Source organism: Oncorhynchus nerka, linkage group LG13 (assembly GCF_034236695.1).
Source record: "Oncorhynchus nerka isolate Pitt River linkage group LG13, Oner_Uvic_2.0, whole genome shotgun sequence".
In the NCBI taxonomy this organism is placed as follows: Eukaryota; Metazoa; Chordata; class Actinopteri; order Salmoniformes; family Salmonidae; genus Oncorhynchus; species Oncorhynchus nerka.
Window position 1 is genome coordinate 84,821,706 of NC_088408.1, and position 16,581 is coordinate 84,838,286.

Consider the following 16,581-nt stretch of genomic DNA (forward strand, 5'->3'; position numbering starts at 1 on the left):
ACCGGTATCCCCTGTATATAGGCTCGTTATTGTTATTTTAGTGTGTTATTTTTTATAATTTTTTACTTTAGTTCATTTGGTAAATATTTTCTTAACTCTTCTTGAACTGCACTGTTGGTTTAGGGCTTGTAAGTACGCATTTCACGGTAATACACTTGTTGTATTCGGCCAATGTGACAAATAAAGTTTGATTTGATTTGAAACCAGCCTAAACATTTCACAGACAGGTGTTGATTTTTTACATTTTCTTTAATGTATTGGCAAAAGACGAGCACAGAGGAGATTCCAGGACTGCTCTATCAGGTGTCAGAAGGTCTTTAGGACTCCTCCTTCTCGTCTCCGTGCGTGATGATGTAACACAGTGACTTGTAGTCGATGTTGCCGGCCACGTCAATTGGAGCCACAGAGAAGGCCTGATCCACCTGAGGATTTCGTCAGTAGAGGACAGTGGGGTTAGGCAACTCATTGGGAAAGGATCAAAATAAATGTGAACAGATTTTGATTCTACTGTCCTTGTAGGACTGTACTACTGATTGAATGATTGATCCCTCTCTCTCTCTAGTAATTTGTCAACTGTGTGATTTAAAAAAAAAAATGTATTCTTGTTAAGGAGGTAAGAAGGAGTTAGACATTACCAACCTCATCTGCTGTGAATTTATCAGCCTGGTTCATCAGTAATCGTCTAAACCTAAAAAAAAAAAACATTTTTGAAAAGACAGAACAAATCGAATAAACTAACATTATACTCTACGTCATTGTACAGTTTGGCAAACTAGGAAGAGATTCAAATGATACTGACTCATCCTTGTTGACGAAGCCTGTGCCGTTTGGGTCAAAGAGCTTGAAGGCAGCGAGGATGGTGTCCTCGGGGTCTGTGCCTGTAGGGGGAGAGTCACGGTATATTCCATAGTTCAGCTAGCACGGACACACACACACACACACACACACACACACACACACACACACACACACACACACACACACACACACACACACACACACACACACACACACACACACACAATACAGCCTAATAACCAACAGTGTAACCCACATTATATGACATAACATCATAACATTGATATCAGGACATTCATACAGAGGAAACACTGATGAATGACTGTCCCTATGGCAAGATTAAAAGAGACTCAGCCTTCTAATTGTGAAGTAGATTGTGTGAGATGCCGAGGGATCTCACCATTGAGTTTCTCCCCAAACAAAGAGAGGAAAACGGTGAAGTTGATGGGACCCTTCCCCTCGTTCAACATCTCATCCAGCTCCTCATCCTTTACGTTCAACTTTCCTGGGAAACAAAAAAAACAAATGAATATACCAACATATGCACATGAACGCATGCACACAGACAAACACATTTGTAAAGAGTATGAATACCTAGCTGTCCATAGGTTTCCCTCAGATCCTGTTTTTTGATGACACCATCTCTGTCTTGGTCAATACAGCCGAAAGCCTGGAGACAGACACAGTACAACCATAAGTTAGTAACAGTGGTGTAAGGTAACTAGTACAAATACTTTGAAGTGCTACTTAAGTACTTTACTATTAATATTTTTGAGAACTTTTACTTTTACTTCTATACATGATCCCTGACATCCAAAAGTACTTGTTACATTTCGATAGCAATATAATCCAATTCACGCATCAATATAACAAGTTATGGTGCACTATATTGGATCATTCCTATATGGTATCCTTCCACACAGCCGCATACATTCCAAGTAAGGAATGCAGATTTTTCCTGTGTACCTGGTAGTGCTGAGGCTGACCCTCTTAAATAGCTGTCGCCGCACTACTTCCTCCTCTTCCTATTTTTCGTCTCATTCCAGAGTGGATTCGCTTGGTAAGAGCTCTATGTTAGAGTATATGGGGGCAGAAGTATACCCACAGCTATTCAATAGCTTGGAGAAGCTAGCTAGCTAGCTAGCTAGCCTCTCCATCTGGGTGCTCTACTGTGTATGTTTTGCACCAGCGGACTTGCAGTTCTCACATGACAGTGAGCTAGGTGTCGCGAGGCACCACGTTTTCATCTCTCACAAGGCGCAGCTAAACACCTTCTTCACTCACTTTGAGGATAACACAGTGCCGCTGACACTGGCCACTCCAGAGGACTGTTAGCTCTCGTTCTGCGTGGCCAACGTGAGTAAGACATTTAAGAGTGTTAAGCCAGCCCTGACGGCATCCCTAGCCGCGTCCTTAGAGCATGCACAGACCAGCTGGCTGAAGTGTTTGTGGACATATTCGATCTCTCCCTATCCCAGTCTGCTGTCCTCACTTGCTTCAAGATGTCCACCATTGTTCCTGTACCCAAGAACGCAAAGGTAACTGAACTAAATGACTATCGCTCCGTAGCACTGACTTCTGTCATCATGAAGTGCTTTGAGAGGCTAGTTAAGGGTCATATCACCTCCACCTTACCCGACACCCTAGACCCACTGCAATTTGCATACTGCCCCAATAGATCCATGGATGATGCAATTGCCATCGTACTGCACACTGCCCTGTCCCGTCTGCACAGGAGGTATATCTATGTAAGAAAGCTGTTCATGGACTACAGCTGAGCCTTCAACACCATAGTACCATCCAAGCTCATCATTAAGCTTGGGGCCCTGGGTCTGAACCCCACCCTGTGCAACTGGGTCCTTTACATCCTGATGGACCGCCACAAGGCGGTGAAGGTAGGCAACAACACCTTCACTATGCTGGTCCTCAAAACTGGGGCCTCACAAGGGTGTATGCTCGGCACCCTCCTGTACTCCCTGTTCGCCCATGACTCCGTGGCCACGCACACCTCCAACTCAATCATCAAATTTGCAGAGGACACAACAGTGATAGGCCTGATTACCAACAATGATGAGACAGCCTACGGGGAGGAGGTGAGGGCCCTGGCAGAGTGGTGGCAGGAAAATAACCTCCCCCTCAACAAAACGAATGAGCTAATCATGGACTTCAGGAGACCGCAGAGGGAGCACGCCCCCATCCACATTGACTGTGGTCGGTGAAAAGCTTCAAGTTCCTCGGCTTTCCTTGGAGTACACATCACTGACAATCTGAAATGGTCCACCCACACAGACAATGTGGTAAAGAAGGCGCAACAGCACTTCTTCAACCTCAGGAGGCTGAAGAAATTCACTCTCCAAAGGGTGAGGCGGTCAGCCCAACGCATCACCGGGGGCACTCTGCCTGCCTTCCAGGACATCTACAGCACCTGGTGTCACAGGAAGGCCAAGAAGATCATCAAAGACCTCAGCCACCCGAGCCAGTGCCTGTTCACACCGTTAACATCCAAAAGGTGAGGTCAGTACAGGTGCATCAAAGCTGGGACCAAGAGACTGAAAAACAGCTTCTATCTGAAGGCTGTTAAATAGCCGGCCTCCGCCCAGTACCTTACCCTGAACTTAGTCACTGTTACTAGCCGGCTACCACCCAGTTACTCAACCATACATCTTAGAGGCTGCTACCCTATGTACAGACATGGAACACTGGTCACTTTAATAATGTTTACATACTGTTTAACCCATTTAAAATGTATATACTGTATTCTAGTCAAGTCCATCCTTTTCAACTATTGCTGTACATATACTATCCTATCCATGTATTATTCAGATATACTATAAGGTCTATCCACATACTGTCCATCATTTCTATACATCCCAACCACAGGTTGGTGGCACCTTAATTGAGGAGGAACCGCTCATGGTAAGGCTCCCCAAATACAGGTGTGCCAAGCTTGTAGCGTCATGTCCAAGAAGTCTCAAGGCTGTAAATGCTGACAAAGGTGCTTCAACAAAGTACTGAGCAAAGGGTCTGAGTACTTTTGTAAATGTGCTATTTCAGTTTTTTTATATATATATAAATTTGCAAAAAAATATTGAATCAATTTTAGAATAAGGCTGTGATGTAATAAAATGTGGGAAAAGTCAAGGGGTCTGAAGATTTTCTGAATGCTCTGTATGTATAGAGACGTGCTTGTGTTCCTAGCTCCAACAGCTAACAATACGCACAAATCTAAAAGTGAAAGAATGGAATTCAGTAATAGAGAAATATTAGGACGAGCAATGTCGGTGTCCAGAGTATGTATATATTTAGATGCACCTGTACAGGTGGACCTGTTTGAAACTCAGGAAAACACTCATTTCCCCAGCTGGTTCTCGATGTCGGACCCTACAGGACCTCTGGGTCTGGACACTCTCGCTCACGATTGGCTTTACGTGTTCCCACCATTTCCCCTGATCACAGCTATGCTAGACAGGGTCATTTTGATGGGCCACCAGCTGCACTTGATAGCTCCATGCTGGCCGAGACCACCATGGTTCAGCCTCCTGTTGTCCCTCTTGTCGGGGACTCCATGGCAGCTGCCCCTGAGGTCCAACCTGCTCTTTCAGACACTGTGGCATCCGGACCCGCACTGCCTCCAGCTTTGGGCTCGGCCTCTGAAAGGCGTTAGTGGACCAGTCTAACCGTGCTCACATACGTAACCTTTGTTGTCATCCCTAGCGCCTCTTAACTGGCGTACTCAATAAACACAAATAGAGCATTTGTAAATTATGTTTGAGTTTTCAAGTGTGTCCCTGACTGTCCCGAAAATAAATCTTGTCTTTTCATTTGCTTCATATAAGGAATTTGATGTGTAGAATTTACTTGTACTTTTACTCAAATGACAATTAAATATTTTTTCCACCACTGTACTTAAGTCCATTTAAAACAGATACTCTTAGACTTTTACTCAAGTAGAATTTTACTGGGTGACTTTCACTTTTACCTGAGTCATTTTCTATGAAGGTATCTTTGATTTTACTCAAGTAGAATTTTGCTGGGTGACTTTCACTTTTACCTGAGTCATTTTCTATGAAGGTATCTTTGCTTTTACTCAAGTTTGATAATTGAGGACTTTTTTCACCAGTGGTTATATTGCTTTTGTTTGGTTTTTACCTTCATCATAAAATAAATAATTATTATCCAAATGTATTTATCACTTATATTTAAAGCAGTTTCCTCTGATGTCTAATGTCTATGAACCAGCAATCCAAACTACCAATATAGCACTTTTATGAATTAGACAGTGAAAGTGTAACTATACCTCCTTAAACTCCTGTATCTGGGACTGTTCGAACATGGAGAAGACATTGGAGCAGCTCTTCTGGGCTCCTCTCTGTCTCTTATTAGCAGCCTTCTTACTGGCCTGAGAAACCAGGACAAATAGACAGACACATGATCTTTGCTGTCTCTCAGTCTGACCAGAGTGAGAGGAGAGAGGGAGTCAAACAAAAGCACTTACATCAACATGTAATAATTGAACCATGTATTCTACGTGAAAGAGTATTGAGTGATGAATTCAAACATGTCACATACATTTTAGCCTCTTCTTCTTACACTAAAACATCCTAGTTTTACTTGACCAAGGTCATCCAAAGTCGGTATGATTTAAATTCAATTCAGCATGATTTACTTTCTAAGGATTTATATTTGTAATCAAAACAGTAGGATATTATAAAAGGGCTTTGAACACTGTAAAAGGAGTTCCAATAGAAAGCTAACACCAGATGTACTCTCTACATTGTCAAAAACGCTTCTAATATTGTATCACAACAATTAACTCCATTCCAGATCAATATTACAGAGATATATTGCTCAAAAGAAAAGTTAGATGGCAAACGATGAATAATATGGAGAATGTGATTTTTCTACTCACCATGTCAGTGTGTGGTGCGATGTCTCTCTTGGTCCAGGACTATGTGTGATTAGTGGGGAGGGTTTATATGTATGGCCCATGTTATCTTCTGCCCTCCTATAATAAGCCTGCAGTGGGTGCCATAGTCCCTTACATGGCCATCTCTAACCTCTCTCTGTGGGAACACGATAAGGACCCAAGGACCAGGATTCCACTGGGGTGGTAGAAGGAGATAGGGAGAGATATAGTGCAGGGGGGAGGGGTGATACAATGAGAGAAGAGAAGGGAGAGAGAGAGAGAGGGGAGGTGGATGTGCAGAGATACGGTGAGAGAACGGATATGGCGGGATATGGCAAACGAGGAGGTGAGATTTAGAGGATTGTGGGTATTATGTGATGCAATGTGAGTAGTCAGTAAAATCTCTACCGATGAAGAGTTGAGATGTTACCCATTAGTATGGCTGTTGTTTATACTCTTATTTCAGTTGTGTTGGGTGTTTGCCTGATTTTGTGTTACTCACCTACTCTTAGACTTTGCTGAACAGAAACTTTACAGTTCTTTATGACACCAAAGTATGTGGTCATGTACAGCAAAAGCCTAAATGTTTTATGATGATAGACACACAAAATACATTTTATTTTTTTATAGCAACTTTATTTACAATAAACAAAGCACATTCTCATTCTTAGATATACATATCAGCAATTAAGACCTAAACTCATCTTACATACCTTTTATAAAGAGGCATTTCATTTCCCACTAACAGTAAGTGAAAGACTAAACTGCAATACATTTGAAACGTATAAATCCTTTACTTTTGAGTTACTGTATCTAAGGTAACATCTCTGGATTGTACGGACATCAGCAAACTGAAAACATACAGATATTATAAATCAATGTCAATGCTTTTCACATGAATGTTATATTACAGTACTAACCGGGCTTCAAAAACCTGCAATCAGTGGTAGCTTGAGAACATGTTATAACAAGGGTTCAGTACTTGCTCTGACACACCACCTGTGCATTGTGGGTACTCCAGGAAATGTACAGAGACTCTGTATAATACTGTACACTAGGAAAAATACTGATTTAACCTGCCTCTTTGTTTTCCATAGTGTGTGTGCTGTGTGGTAGGGTTATATGTCAGTACAATGAGTTCTCCACACATATATTCCCTCTCTCACCAGTGAGGAGGGATGCTTTACTCTGTGAGAGCCTCGAAAAAAGGGTTGGGTGACCTTAGATGGGAGGGGGTTCTTAATTGGACAACAGTACATCCTCTCCTCGACTCTTCTGTCCTCCTCTCCTGTGTGACCTGGAAACCGATAAGTGGTCAAGGAGAGAGTTAATTTGTTTGTAGGCGAACAAAGGAGTGTCCTCCTCACTTCTATAGCTTCCTCTCGCGAAGGATACTGAAGTGCATCCTCTGCGGCAGAGTTTTGAAATCTGCCCCCTTTGATTCAGCTGTTGTTCACTTGGAGGAGAAAGCATGCACATATTTCAAAACAATACTTGTAGTTTTATCTATAAAATGTCTAGCACAACTAGCTACATTAGTTTTTACTACTTTACTCCTCTGTAAACGTCATTTGTATGATGACCTGCTATTGAAGAAGGAGGGACTAATTTCATACAAATGCATTTGTTTCCATGTTTCCTCCCTTCCTCTCCTCGATTACTGTTGACCTTTTTTAAAAGGAGGCGAGGTGAGGATGGAGGAGAGGATGTGAGTTGAGCAAAACCAATTGAGATTCTCCAGAGTCATTTACTATAGGGGTTCAGTTCAGCCTGGTTCACCTGTATCACCCCCTATAGGTGGGAGGCAGTTACGACCCTCTCACTGTGTCAGCATGCACGCTGCCATCTTACAGGCTACTGCAGAGATAAGTGCTGCTCCCCGGCCACTCCCTTCCTCTGATTGGATGAAGGTGATGTCACAGTGAGGCGTCAGCTCACGTACAACTTTGTGGAACCTGTCTTGGAAACTGTGGAGGGAGATCAACATCAGGGTTAGAATAACATCCATGACATTTTCACTAGATATGACTAGCATCATTTGTATGTTACAGACTTAGTGACCCTCTGTCTCTCTCTCTCTGCCTCTCCCTCCCCCTCCTCACCAGGGGTGGAGTTTGTAGACGGAGCCGTCAACGCCCACGGTGATCTTCAGCACCTCCTGGCTGCGGCGTTCTCTCATGCGATTGATTACGGCGGCTAACCCCGCTCCACACATGTGTGCTGCCCGCGTGGACACGCTCTCACACGCCAGACGCACTATGTCACAGTCCATCTCCGAGGGCAACACGCCCAGCGTGGACAGGATGTTGTAGATCTGCTTCCTGTCACCAGAGTCACTGAGAAACACACAGGGTGAGAATACACAGAACATTTACTAAGGAACCAAGACTTACTGAGGTAAGCTTTACTGTCTCACACAGAAGACAGTCACTGACACAAACTGTGTTGCTGTAATTCTAATAGTGCTGACAGATGTTATTGTCATTTCACGGTTGTGTCTTGACCCCTCACCTCTCTATCTGGGAGACGTAGCGTGTCTCAAAGCTGCCGCGAGTCTTCAGCAGGTCAGAGGCTTCCCCGTTAAACAGCAGCTCTTCATTCACCAGCTTCAACAATACCACCCTCACCAGCTCTCCCATGTACTTCCCACTGATCAACTTCTCGTAGCTACAGACAGATGGAGGGGGGGAGACAGTAGAGGGAAGCCGCAGGGCAGAGGAGGTGGATGGAGAGAGAGTCGTGCGTCACATAACACGTCAACCTATATATATATCCCTGTCATCATCATTTCCCTGCTAGGCTGAAGAATAAGAAGGATTGCAAAGCAGGAGAGCGATCTCTCCATCTCTCTGTCGTTGTGAGTGGAGAGAGAGATAAAGTGCTAGGGTGAGTGAGGCTCAGCTCCTCGGTTGCCTGTGTGAAGAGACTGTCAGAGCAAACGGTAAACAGCCATTAGCCTGGTTGAGCACTGGACAGAAGCTCATTAATCTGACCCTGACGTATATGGGCCTGCCACTGGCCACAGCCAGGAAAACAACCTGGTATCCTAGCAACCACACAGGCTGTAGGTCAGTCAGGTGAGCGTCATAGACAGGTGAGGGAGAGAACAAGAGAGAGAGAGAGAGGCACGTTTCCACCTGTGCTTATCCTCAGGCTGCATGTGCAGTGTGTCACAGAAACATGTGCAGTGTGTCACAGAAACATGCGCAGTGTCACAGAAACATGTGCAGTGTCACAGAAACATGTGCAGTGTGTCACAGAAACATGTGCAGTGTGTCACAGAAACATGTGCAGTGTCACAGAAACATGTGCAGTGTGTCACAGAAACATGTGCAGTGTGTCACAGAAACATGTGCAGTGTCACAGAAACATGTGCAGTGTGTCACAGAAACATGTGCAGTGTCACAGAAACATGTGCAGTGTGTCACATAAACATGTACAGTGTCACAGAAACATGTGCAGTGTGTCACAGAAACATGTGCAGTGTGTTACAGAAACATGTGCAGTGTGTCACAGAAACATGTGCAGTGTCACAGAAATATGTGCAGTGTGTCACAGAAACATGTGCAGTGTCACAGAAATATGTGCAGTGTGTCACAGAAACATGTGCAGTGTCACAGAAATATGTGCAGTGTGTCACAGAAACATGTGCAGTGTGTCACAGAAACATGTGCAGTGTGACAGAAACATGTGCTGTGTGTCACAGAAACATGTGCAGTGTGTCACAGAAACATGTGCAGTGTGTCACAGAAACATGTGCAGTGTGTCAGAAACATGTGCAGTGTCACAGAAACATGTGCAGTGTGTCACAGAAACATGTGCAGTGTGTCACAGAAACATGTGCAGTGTCACAGAAACATGCACAGTGTGTCAGAAACATGTGCAGTGTCACAGAAACATGTGCAGTGTGTCACAGAAACATGTTTCAGTGTCACATAAACATGTGCAGTGTCACAGAAACATGTGCAGTGTGTCACAGAAACATGTGCAGTGTGTCACAGAAACATGTGCAGTGTCACAGAAACATGTGCAGTGTGTCACAGAAACATGTGCAGTGTGTCACAGAAACATGTGCAGTGTCACAGAAACATGCACAGTGTGTCAGAAACATGTGCAGTGTCACAGAAACATGTGCAGTGTGTCACAGAAACATGTTTCAGTGTCACATAAACATGTGCAGTGTCACAGAAACATGTGCAGTGTGTCACAGAAACATGTGCAGTGTGTCACAGAAACATTTGCAGTGTGTCACAGAAACATGTGCAGTGTCACAGAAACATGTGCAGTGTGTTACAGAAACATGTGCAGTGTGTCACAGAAACATGTGCAGTGTCACAGAAATATGTGCAGTGTGTCACAGAAACATGTGCAGTGTCACAGAAACATGTGCAGTGTGTCACAGAAACATGTGCAGTGTGTCACAGAAACATTTGCAGTGTGTCACAGAAACATGTGCAGTGTCACAGAAACATGTGCAGTGTGTCACAGAAACATGTGCAGTGTCACAGAAACATGTGCAGTGTGTCACAGAAACATGTGCAGTGTCACAGAAACATGTGCAGTGTGTCACAGAAACATGTGCAGTGTGTCACAGAAACATGTGCAGCTCTCAGAAACACATTGGACTCTTACTTACTTTGACGTTCTAAGAATGTCTGGATACACGTGCTGTATTAGCTGGAACTACTGGTAAAAAATATATTGAAAGCAGGTGCTTCCACACAGGTGTTTCCTTAATTAATTAAGCAATTAAAACATCCCATCATGCTTAGGGTCATGTATAAAAATGCCCAGTTACCCATTATTTTGTCTACCATGGCTAGAAGACGAGATCTCAGTGACTTTGAAAGAGGGGTCTCAAAGGAACACAGGGGGTTTAAAGGGTGTGTGTGTGTGTGTGTGTGTGTGTGTGTGTGTGTGTGTGTGTGTGTGTGTGTGTGTGTGTGTGTGTGTGTGTGTGTGTGTGTGTGTGTATGCGTGCGTGTGTCTCAGTCACCAGATCTCAACCCAATTAAACACTTATGTGAGATTCTGGAGCGGCGCCTGAGACAGTGTTTTCCACCACTATCAACAAAACACCAAAAGATGGAATTTCTCGTGGAAGAATGATGTCACATTCCTCCAATAGAGTTCCAGACACTTATGCCAAGGTGCATAGAAGCTGTTCTGGTGGCTTGTGGTGGACCAATGCCCTATGAAAACACTTTATGTTGGTGTTTCCTTTATTTTGGCAGTTACCTCTAGGTACTACTTTCAAGAATCGATTAATTTAGCCACTTTTATGTCTATGAAATGTTTAATCACCAGTGGAGATTGGAACACCCCCTAAACTTAGAAAGGCCTGGTTGATTCTTTGTGAAACAGACAGCTCTCCAGTACTCACAGTTGTTGTCCAGGGTTGAGTGATGTCTCATCCACCACCCTGTCGTACTCCAGTCTGAATTCCTCCAGCTCTCCGTTGGCACCGAAGGCCCCCCACTCTGTGTTCACACACATCCTCCCCTCTTCTCCCTCCACCAGCTCCACTGTCCTCATCTCCTCCATGTAGCATGCGTTACACCCAGTACCTGGGGACAGGACAATGCTCATATTACACTTGATTTGTGTGTTGTATTACAGACAAACTCCAACACAGTTGGCTTTAAAGAGGGATAGAGTAGGTGGTAGGTAACAGATTAGTGGATGAGCAATCAATGTGTGTGTGTGTGTGTGTGTGTGTGTGTGTGTCCTCACCCACAATCATTCCCACTTCGCAGCTGCGGTCCTCATAGTAGCAAGATATCATGGTAGCAACTGTATCGTTCACCATGGCAACTACGTCCATCTCAAAGTCCTGAAGAGTAAAGGAACATTTCAGTTCGGATCTATTTACATGAATCTACTGAGCATGTTTTACAATGTCTATCATAACATATTTATAATTGTGTGTATCGTAAACATAGAATCCTTATCCTGTAGTAAAAACCCTACCCCTCTCCTCTTGATGGCATCTCTCAGTAGTCCCACCACGTTGTTACCCTCGGCTCCAGAAGCCTTGAACCCTTTGGTCCAGTTCAGTAGGATGCCCTGGGAGGAACACACAGGTTAGAGTTAGGGGCAGGGTTGGTAGCAGGGCTTAGAGGAGGCCGGTAGGCTGCCCCTGAACAGGCAGTTAACCCACTGTTCCTAGGCCGTCATTGAAAATAAGAATTTGTTCTTAACTGACTTGCCTAGTTAAATAAAGGTAAAAATATATAAATAAATCAAATAGGATGACAGGCTTATTGTAATGTCTGGAATTGAGTAAATGGAACAGAGTCAACCTTGTGGTGTCCATATGTTTGATGTGTTTGATACCATTCCATTCATTGCATTCCAGCCATTACAATGAGCCCGTCCACTTATAGTTCCTCCCACCAGCCTCCTCTGACAGACACTAACTCAGACAATCAGATAGTCACTAAGGTCAACTCTCTAATCTGAAGTCTCTAAACTTGTGTGGATCTTGTACTTAGTCCATGTCATACCTTGTCTATGTCCTCATGTCGTACGGGGAAGGAGAAGGTGAAACCCAGAGGAAGCTTCCTGTGTTTGATGTGGTGTCTGTCCAGGAAGTCCGATATACACTCTGCAATGTAGTCAAAGAGCTGAGAAGAGAGAGGGAGGGAAGAGGGAAAAGGAGAAAGAGGGGAAGACGGAGAAATGGAAAGACAGGATTTATGGGACACTAATTACACTGGTCAGCACAGTGCACTTCTGAGTGAACACTTCTAAGTACACTAGTGCTGCACGCTCACCATCTCAGCTGTGCCTGTCATTGCGTCTTCAGGGATGGAGTACATCTGGTGTTTGGTCTCCACCTTCCACCCCCTCTCCTCATCCTCCCCCACCTTCACCAACATCACACGGAAGTTAGTCCCCCCCAGGTCCAGGGCCAGGAAATCCCCCACCTCTGACACAGCGCAGCATAGAAAAGGTTGTCATAAAGGATCAAACACACACTCACACAACCAGGGTTTTTTGGAATACAGTTTTATTGTGGAATATTGTATTTCAAAAAGCCCTAGACACTGAATGTAAACTAGATCTAATAAGAAATGTAATGTTCTTTCATGTTCTTTCATGTACCATTCGGTACAAATAGACTAGCTATCATGAATTTACATTGTTATTTCACAAGAAGGCATTGAATAAATGGGTTGTTGAACCAAATCGGTGGCTTATGCGAAGTGTAACTTGGTCAAAAAAAACTTCATAACTTCACAAACTTCATAAACTTCATAAAAAACATGTTTTCCAATCTCAAGAGGTAAAAAACAATCAAGTTGACTATAGTAAGTGCCTATAAAGAGCCAAATAAAGTAAGTGTTTAATGTAACAGGTTTGACTGTAACAGGGTTGGTGATTTCATCTTAAATCAGCCATAAATATGCTTGTGACAGGGAGAATGGAAGCTGTGTCCAACAGTGAGGGGCAATTGAATGCAAGCTTATTTTTTTAGGGGAAATTGTTCAAACCTTTCCAGCCTGTATGGGTAACAGGGTGACGTGTTATGCCCGACCCGCTCAGTTTTCCACCACAAGACACCAGAAAATTGCCAACATTTTTAAAACCAGCTCACCTTTTTTTTACAATATGATTTTAAATGTTTCTATAAAATACATGTTTTTAAAGGAATAATTTCACCACATTAAAACAAGAGTTCAGTTCACGTAACAGGGTTGACCTTAAAATGAGGGACCAATGTGAATTAATCAGTAATCACATTAAATCATTAATAATCTTCAGAAATGACTGTCAAAGCAACAAAATAACTAGAGTTTTACATTGTTGGTGAAAACTTTGAGAAATGTTGTGGGTAAGTGGGTTAAAACCTTCCTAGAAGTCAGAGGGTGTGACTTCTATTTCATATTGAAATTCAGATAAGTTGAATTCTCTTAGTTGTCTATATTAACGGGCACTTCATTTAAAAACTTATACGGGATCGGTGTCCCTATACCGGGACGGTTGCACTAATGTGTGCTAATGTGATTAACATGACAGTTGTAAGTAACAGCAAACTTTCCAGGACATAGACATGTCTTTTATGGGCAGAAAGCTTACATTCTTGTTAATCTAACTGCACCGTACAATTTACAGTAGTTATTACAGTGAAAAAATACCATGTTATTGTTTGAGGAGAGTCCACAACAACAACAAATGTATCATGGCAACTGGTTTGATACATTCACCTCTGAAGGTAAATAATGCACTTACATTCTGTAATCTTGCTCTGATTTCCCAGAGATAAAATGTAGCGTAGTTTTGTTTCATAAAATACATTTTTATATTCAAATGTAGGAACTGGGTTCTACAGTCTCTGGCTCCACACCCATCCCGCATGGCCATCTAGATGTGTGAAAGTTAGTGTATAAGCTAATGATCCATCATGTAGGACATTCCTTGGAGTGTGTAAACTTATACTTTGTATTACCACATAATTTTTGTATGTTCTCTATAGTTATGTACTTGAAAATGTATCAATTGACCAATTCGGCACGTTTGGGCAGACTTGATACAAAATATTGTCCAGTATTGCAATGCTTCACTGGTTCAATCTGAAACTTTGCACACACACTGCTCCCATCTAGTGGCCAAAATCTAAGTTGCGCCTAAACTGCAATATTATATTATGGCCTTTCGCTTGCATTTCAAAGATGATGAATTTTTAGTTTTATAGAAAAAGTTGTTTTGTTTGTATTATCTTTAACCAGATCTAATGTGTTACATTCTCCTACATTCATTTCACATTTCCACAAACTTCAAGGTGTTTCATTTCAAATGATATCAAGAATATGAATATCCTTGCCTCGGGTCCTGAGCAGTTAGATTTGGGTATGTCATTTTAGGCGAAAATTGAAAAAAGGGGTCTGATCCTTTAATATAACAGGCTTTTAAAAATGCAATATTGGTGCACAATTTCTACTTAAAATATGAAAGATACGCAAAAGGCACTCATTTCATTGAGCGACCCAAATGAGGTAAATGCCTCTACCTGATCCCTCAGGAGTGGAGTAGACATAGGTGGGCAGCATTTTGACGCTGGACTCCTGGTGCGTCTCTACACGCAGTCCCCGGTCCATCTCCCTCATCATCCTCTTCATCACCTCCTTCAACTGCTCCTTCTTCAACCTGAACTCCGACAGAATCTGCTCCACCTGGGGAGGGAGGGACGAACAGGGTCAGAGCAGGTCTCATTCATAAAATACCTTTAGAATAGAATAACATTATTTCCCCCCAAGGAAACGCCAGGTGTGGCATTTCTCAAGCCCAAGGACACTTTACATACGTCACAGATAAAGTACAGCAGGGGTTCCCAAACTGTTGTAATCAACGGTCAATGTTTACTCTTTAAGTTGAGTCTATGACAGTCTATTACAAATCAGTCTGATAGTACTTGTGATGGTGTTTCAATCTGAAGGAAGTATGGTTTGAATTGACTGAAATGCATCAGAAAGGTATCGGGAAGTTCAGAAGATCACCAGGCTATAATGTTCTGGAAACTTCTGTGTAGAAAAGAACGTTATCATTGATGTTATTTTCCCCCCAGTCTGATTTAGTGCCTGGTCTTATCCACTCCTTTCTAATGTGTCCCTTGCAGCTTGTGGGATTGTAGAGGGAAACAGAAGACACATACGTGTTCCTTAACTTTCAGTGATGGGGTCATAATATTTTGTAACTTAAAAGAGTGAGCCACATTTGTAGGAAGAAAACAGAAACCGTTCTGTTATTACAACCGCATCTAGCGGCTACCGGAGATTACTGACGTAACCCCGGTTCTATGAACCAAGCACCATTTTTTACATTTGATTTCAGAGTTTTTCTCGCGCACCCATTTTAAATCAGGTAACCCCACATGGGTCGTGAACCCTAGTTTGGGAAACGATGGAGTACATAATTTATAGCACAATAAAGCAAATATTGAAAAAAATGTTGTGTAGGAGAGTAAGGGATAATGAAGATTTAATATTTCACTTTAGCCCTTGCTCTCCATTTTTGTTCATCTAAAATGTGACCTGCTGAAACACAAACATTGAAAACAAATAACATAAAATGTAATAAGTTGAAAGTCAAAGAAGTTGCTATTTGCAGTATGCCCTGTTTGATGGTTGCCACCAAGACACACAGAATTTCATCCAGCTATTTCACAAAGAGGACAAAGTAGTGAACTGAACATCTGACAAAGCTTCTCACCCATAATTTCTTCTCAAACACGGGGCAGTCTGTGTGTGAAGACGAGTTAATTCAGACAACATTCATGCAGAACAGTATGAGTAATAATAGTAGTCAAATTATAACATAATTAAGGCAATAATGTACAAATTATTTGAAAATCAATTCAAGTAACTCAATCCTAAGTAAACTATTCTGACGTTAAAACCTAGACTGGATACCAAAATGAGTTCTCATCTAAACTCTTCAGAAATGTGTGTCTTACCATGAGGGCTGTCTCTAGCACAGAGCTGAGGTTGCAAGGCATCTTCCCCATCTGGCCCGTGTAGGAGCTGATACACGGCATCTTTTCTATCCTTACAAATGACTCTCCGTGTGTATCTAGGTGTATGGAGAGTGTGAGTCTGCAGAGCCAGTGGACTGTAAATACAGTTGAATGAGGACCTCAGCTGTTTTTATGCTCTGGTAAAAGGGGCTGGCCGGAGAAGATGGTGGCCTCTGTACACACACAAACACCCACACCCTAATGCCTCATCCCATCTGGCCAAGGTCATATGGTCAGATGAAATATCTATGACCTGATTTCAGGAGAGCTATAGACTGAGTGTACAAGACTGACCAGGTGAATCCAGGTGAACACTATGATCCCTTATTGATGTCACTTGTTAAATCCACTTCAATCAGTT

The 16,581-nt window shown here is 42.7% G+C and overlaps 2 protein-coding genes across 4 annotated transcripts; both read right to left on the minus strand.

The window, feature by feature from the left end:
* Positions 1 to 230: 230 nt before the first annotated feature.
* On the minus strand, positions 231 to 5,815 carry LOC115140291 (myosin regulatory light chain 2, atrial isoform-like). The gene is made up of 7 exons (XM_029678597.2): positions 5,708 to 5,815; positions 5,096 to 5,197; positions 1,393 to 1,468; positions 1,199 to 1,303; positions 800 to 878; positions 640 to 688; positions 231 to 422 (listed from the first exon to the last, which is right to left on the minus strand). Exons 1-7 carry the CDS (start codon positions 5,708 to 5,710, stop codon positions 318 to 320), a joined length of 519 nt encoding a protein of 172 aa, XP_029534457.1. The 5' UTR covers positions 5,711 to 5,815; the 3' UTR covers positions 231 to 317.
* A 497-nt stretch (positions 5,816 to 6,312) lies between these two features.
* Positions 6,313 to 16,319, minus strand: LOC115140290 (hexokinase-4-like). 3 transcript variants are annotated; one of them, XM_029678595.2, is made up of 11 exons: positions 16,161 to 16,319; positions 14,718 to 14,880; positions 12,481 to 12,635; positions 12,211 to 12,330; positions 11,675 to 11,770; positions 11,438 to 11,537; positions 11,088 to 11,271; positions 8,216 to 8,371; positions 7,807 to 8,040; positions 7,484 to 7,671; positions 6,313 to 7,001 (listed from the first exon to the last, which is right to left on the minus strand). In XM_029678595.2, exons 1-10 carry the CDS (start codon positions 16,239 to 16,241, stop codon positions 7,524 to 7,526), a joined length of 1,437 nt encoding a protein of 478 aa, XP_029534455.1. In that variant the 5' UTR covers positions 16,242 to 16,319; the 3' UTR covers positions 6,313 to 7,001; positions 7,484 to 7,523. The 3 variants fall into 3 exon arrangements, with proteins under 3 accessions (XP_029534455.1, XP_029534456.1, XP_064882855.1); XM_029678596.2 differs by having other exon boundaries at positions 6,313 to 7,671; XM_065026783.1 differs by lacking the exon at positions 16,161 to 16,319 and adding an exon at positions 15,917 to 15,940 and having other exon boundaries at positions 6,313 to 7,671.
* Between the last annotated feature and the right edge of the window lie 262 nt (positions 16,320 to 16,581).

What these genes read in the sequence shown, in the direction of transcription:
- LOC115140291 (XM_029678597.2), bottom strand. An exon ending in GGCTTCGTCAACAAGGATGA is followed by an intron (nt 689 to 799) that starts GTCAGTATCATT and finishes TTTTTTTTTTAG; the next exon opens with GTTTAGACGATTACTGATGA. An exon ending in ATAAATTCACAGCAGATGAG is followed by an intron (nt 423 to 639) that starts GTTGGTAATGTC and finishes CGAAATCCTCAG; the next exon opens with GTGGATCAGGCCTTCTCTGT.
- LOC115140290 (XM_029678595.2), bottom strand. Translation starts at nt 16,241, where the DNA reads ATGCCGTGTATCAGCTCCTACACGGGCCAGATGGGGAAGATGCCTTGC. An exon ending in ATGCCATCAAGAGGAGAGGG is followed by an intron (nt 11,538 to 11,674) that starts GTAGGGTTTTTA and finishes TTTACTCTTCAG; the next exon opens with GACTTTGAGATGGACGTAGT. An exon ending in CGAAGTGGGAATGATTGTGG is followed by an intron (nt 11,272 to 11,437) that starts GTGAGGACACAC and finishes TCCTGTCCCCAG; the next exon opens with GTACTGGGTGTAACGCATGC.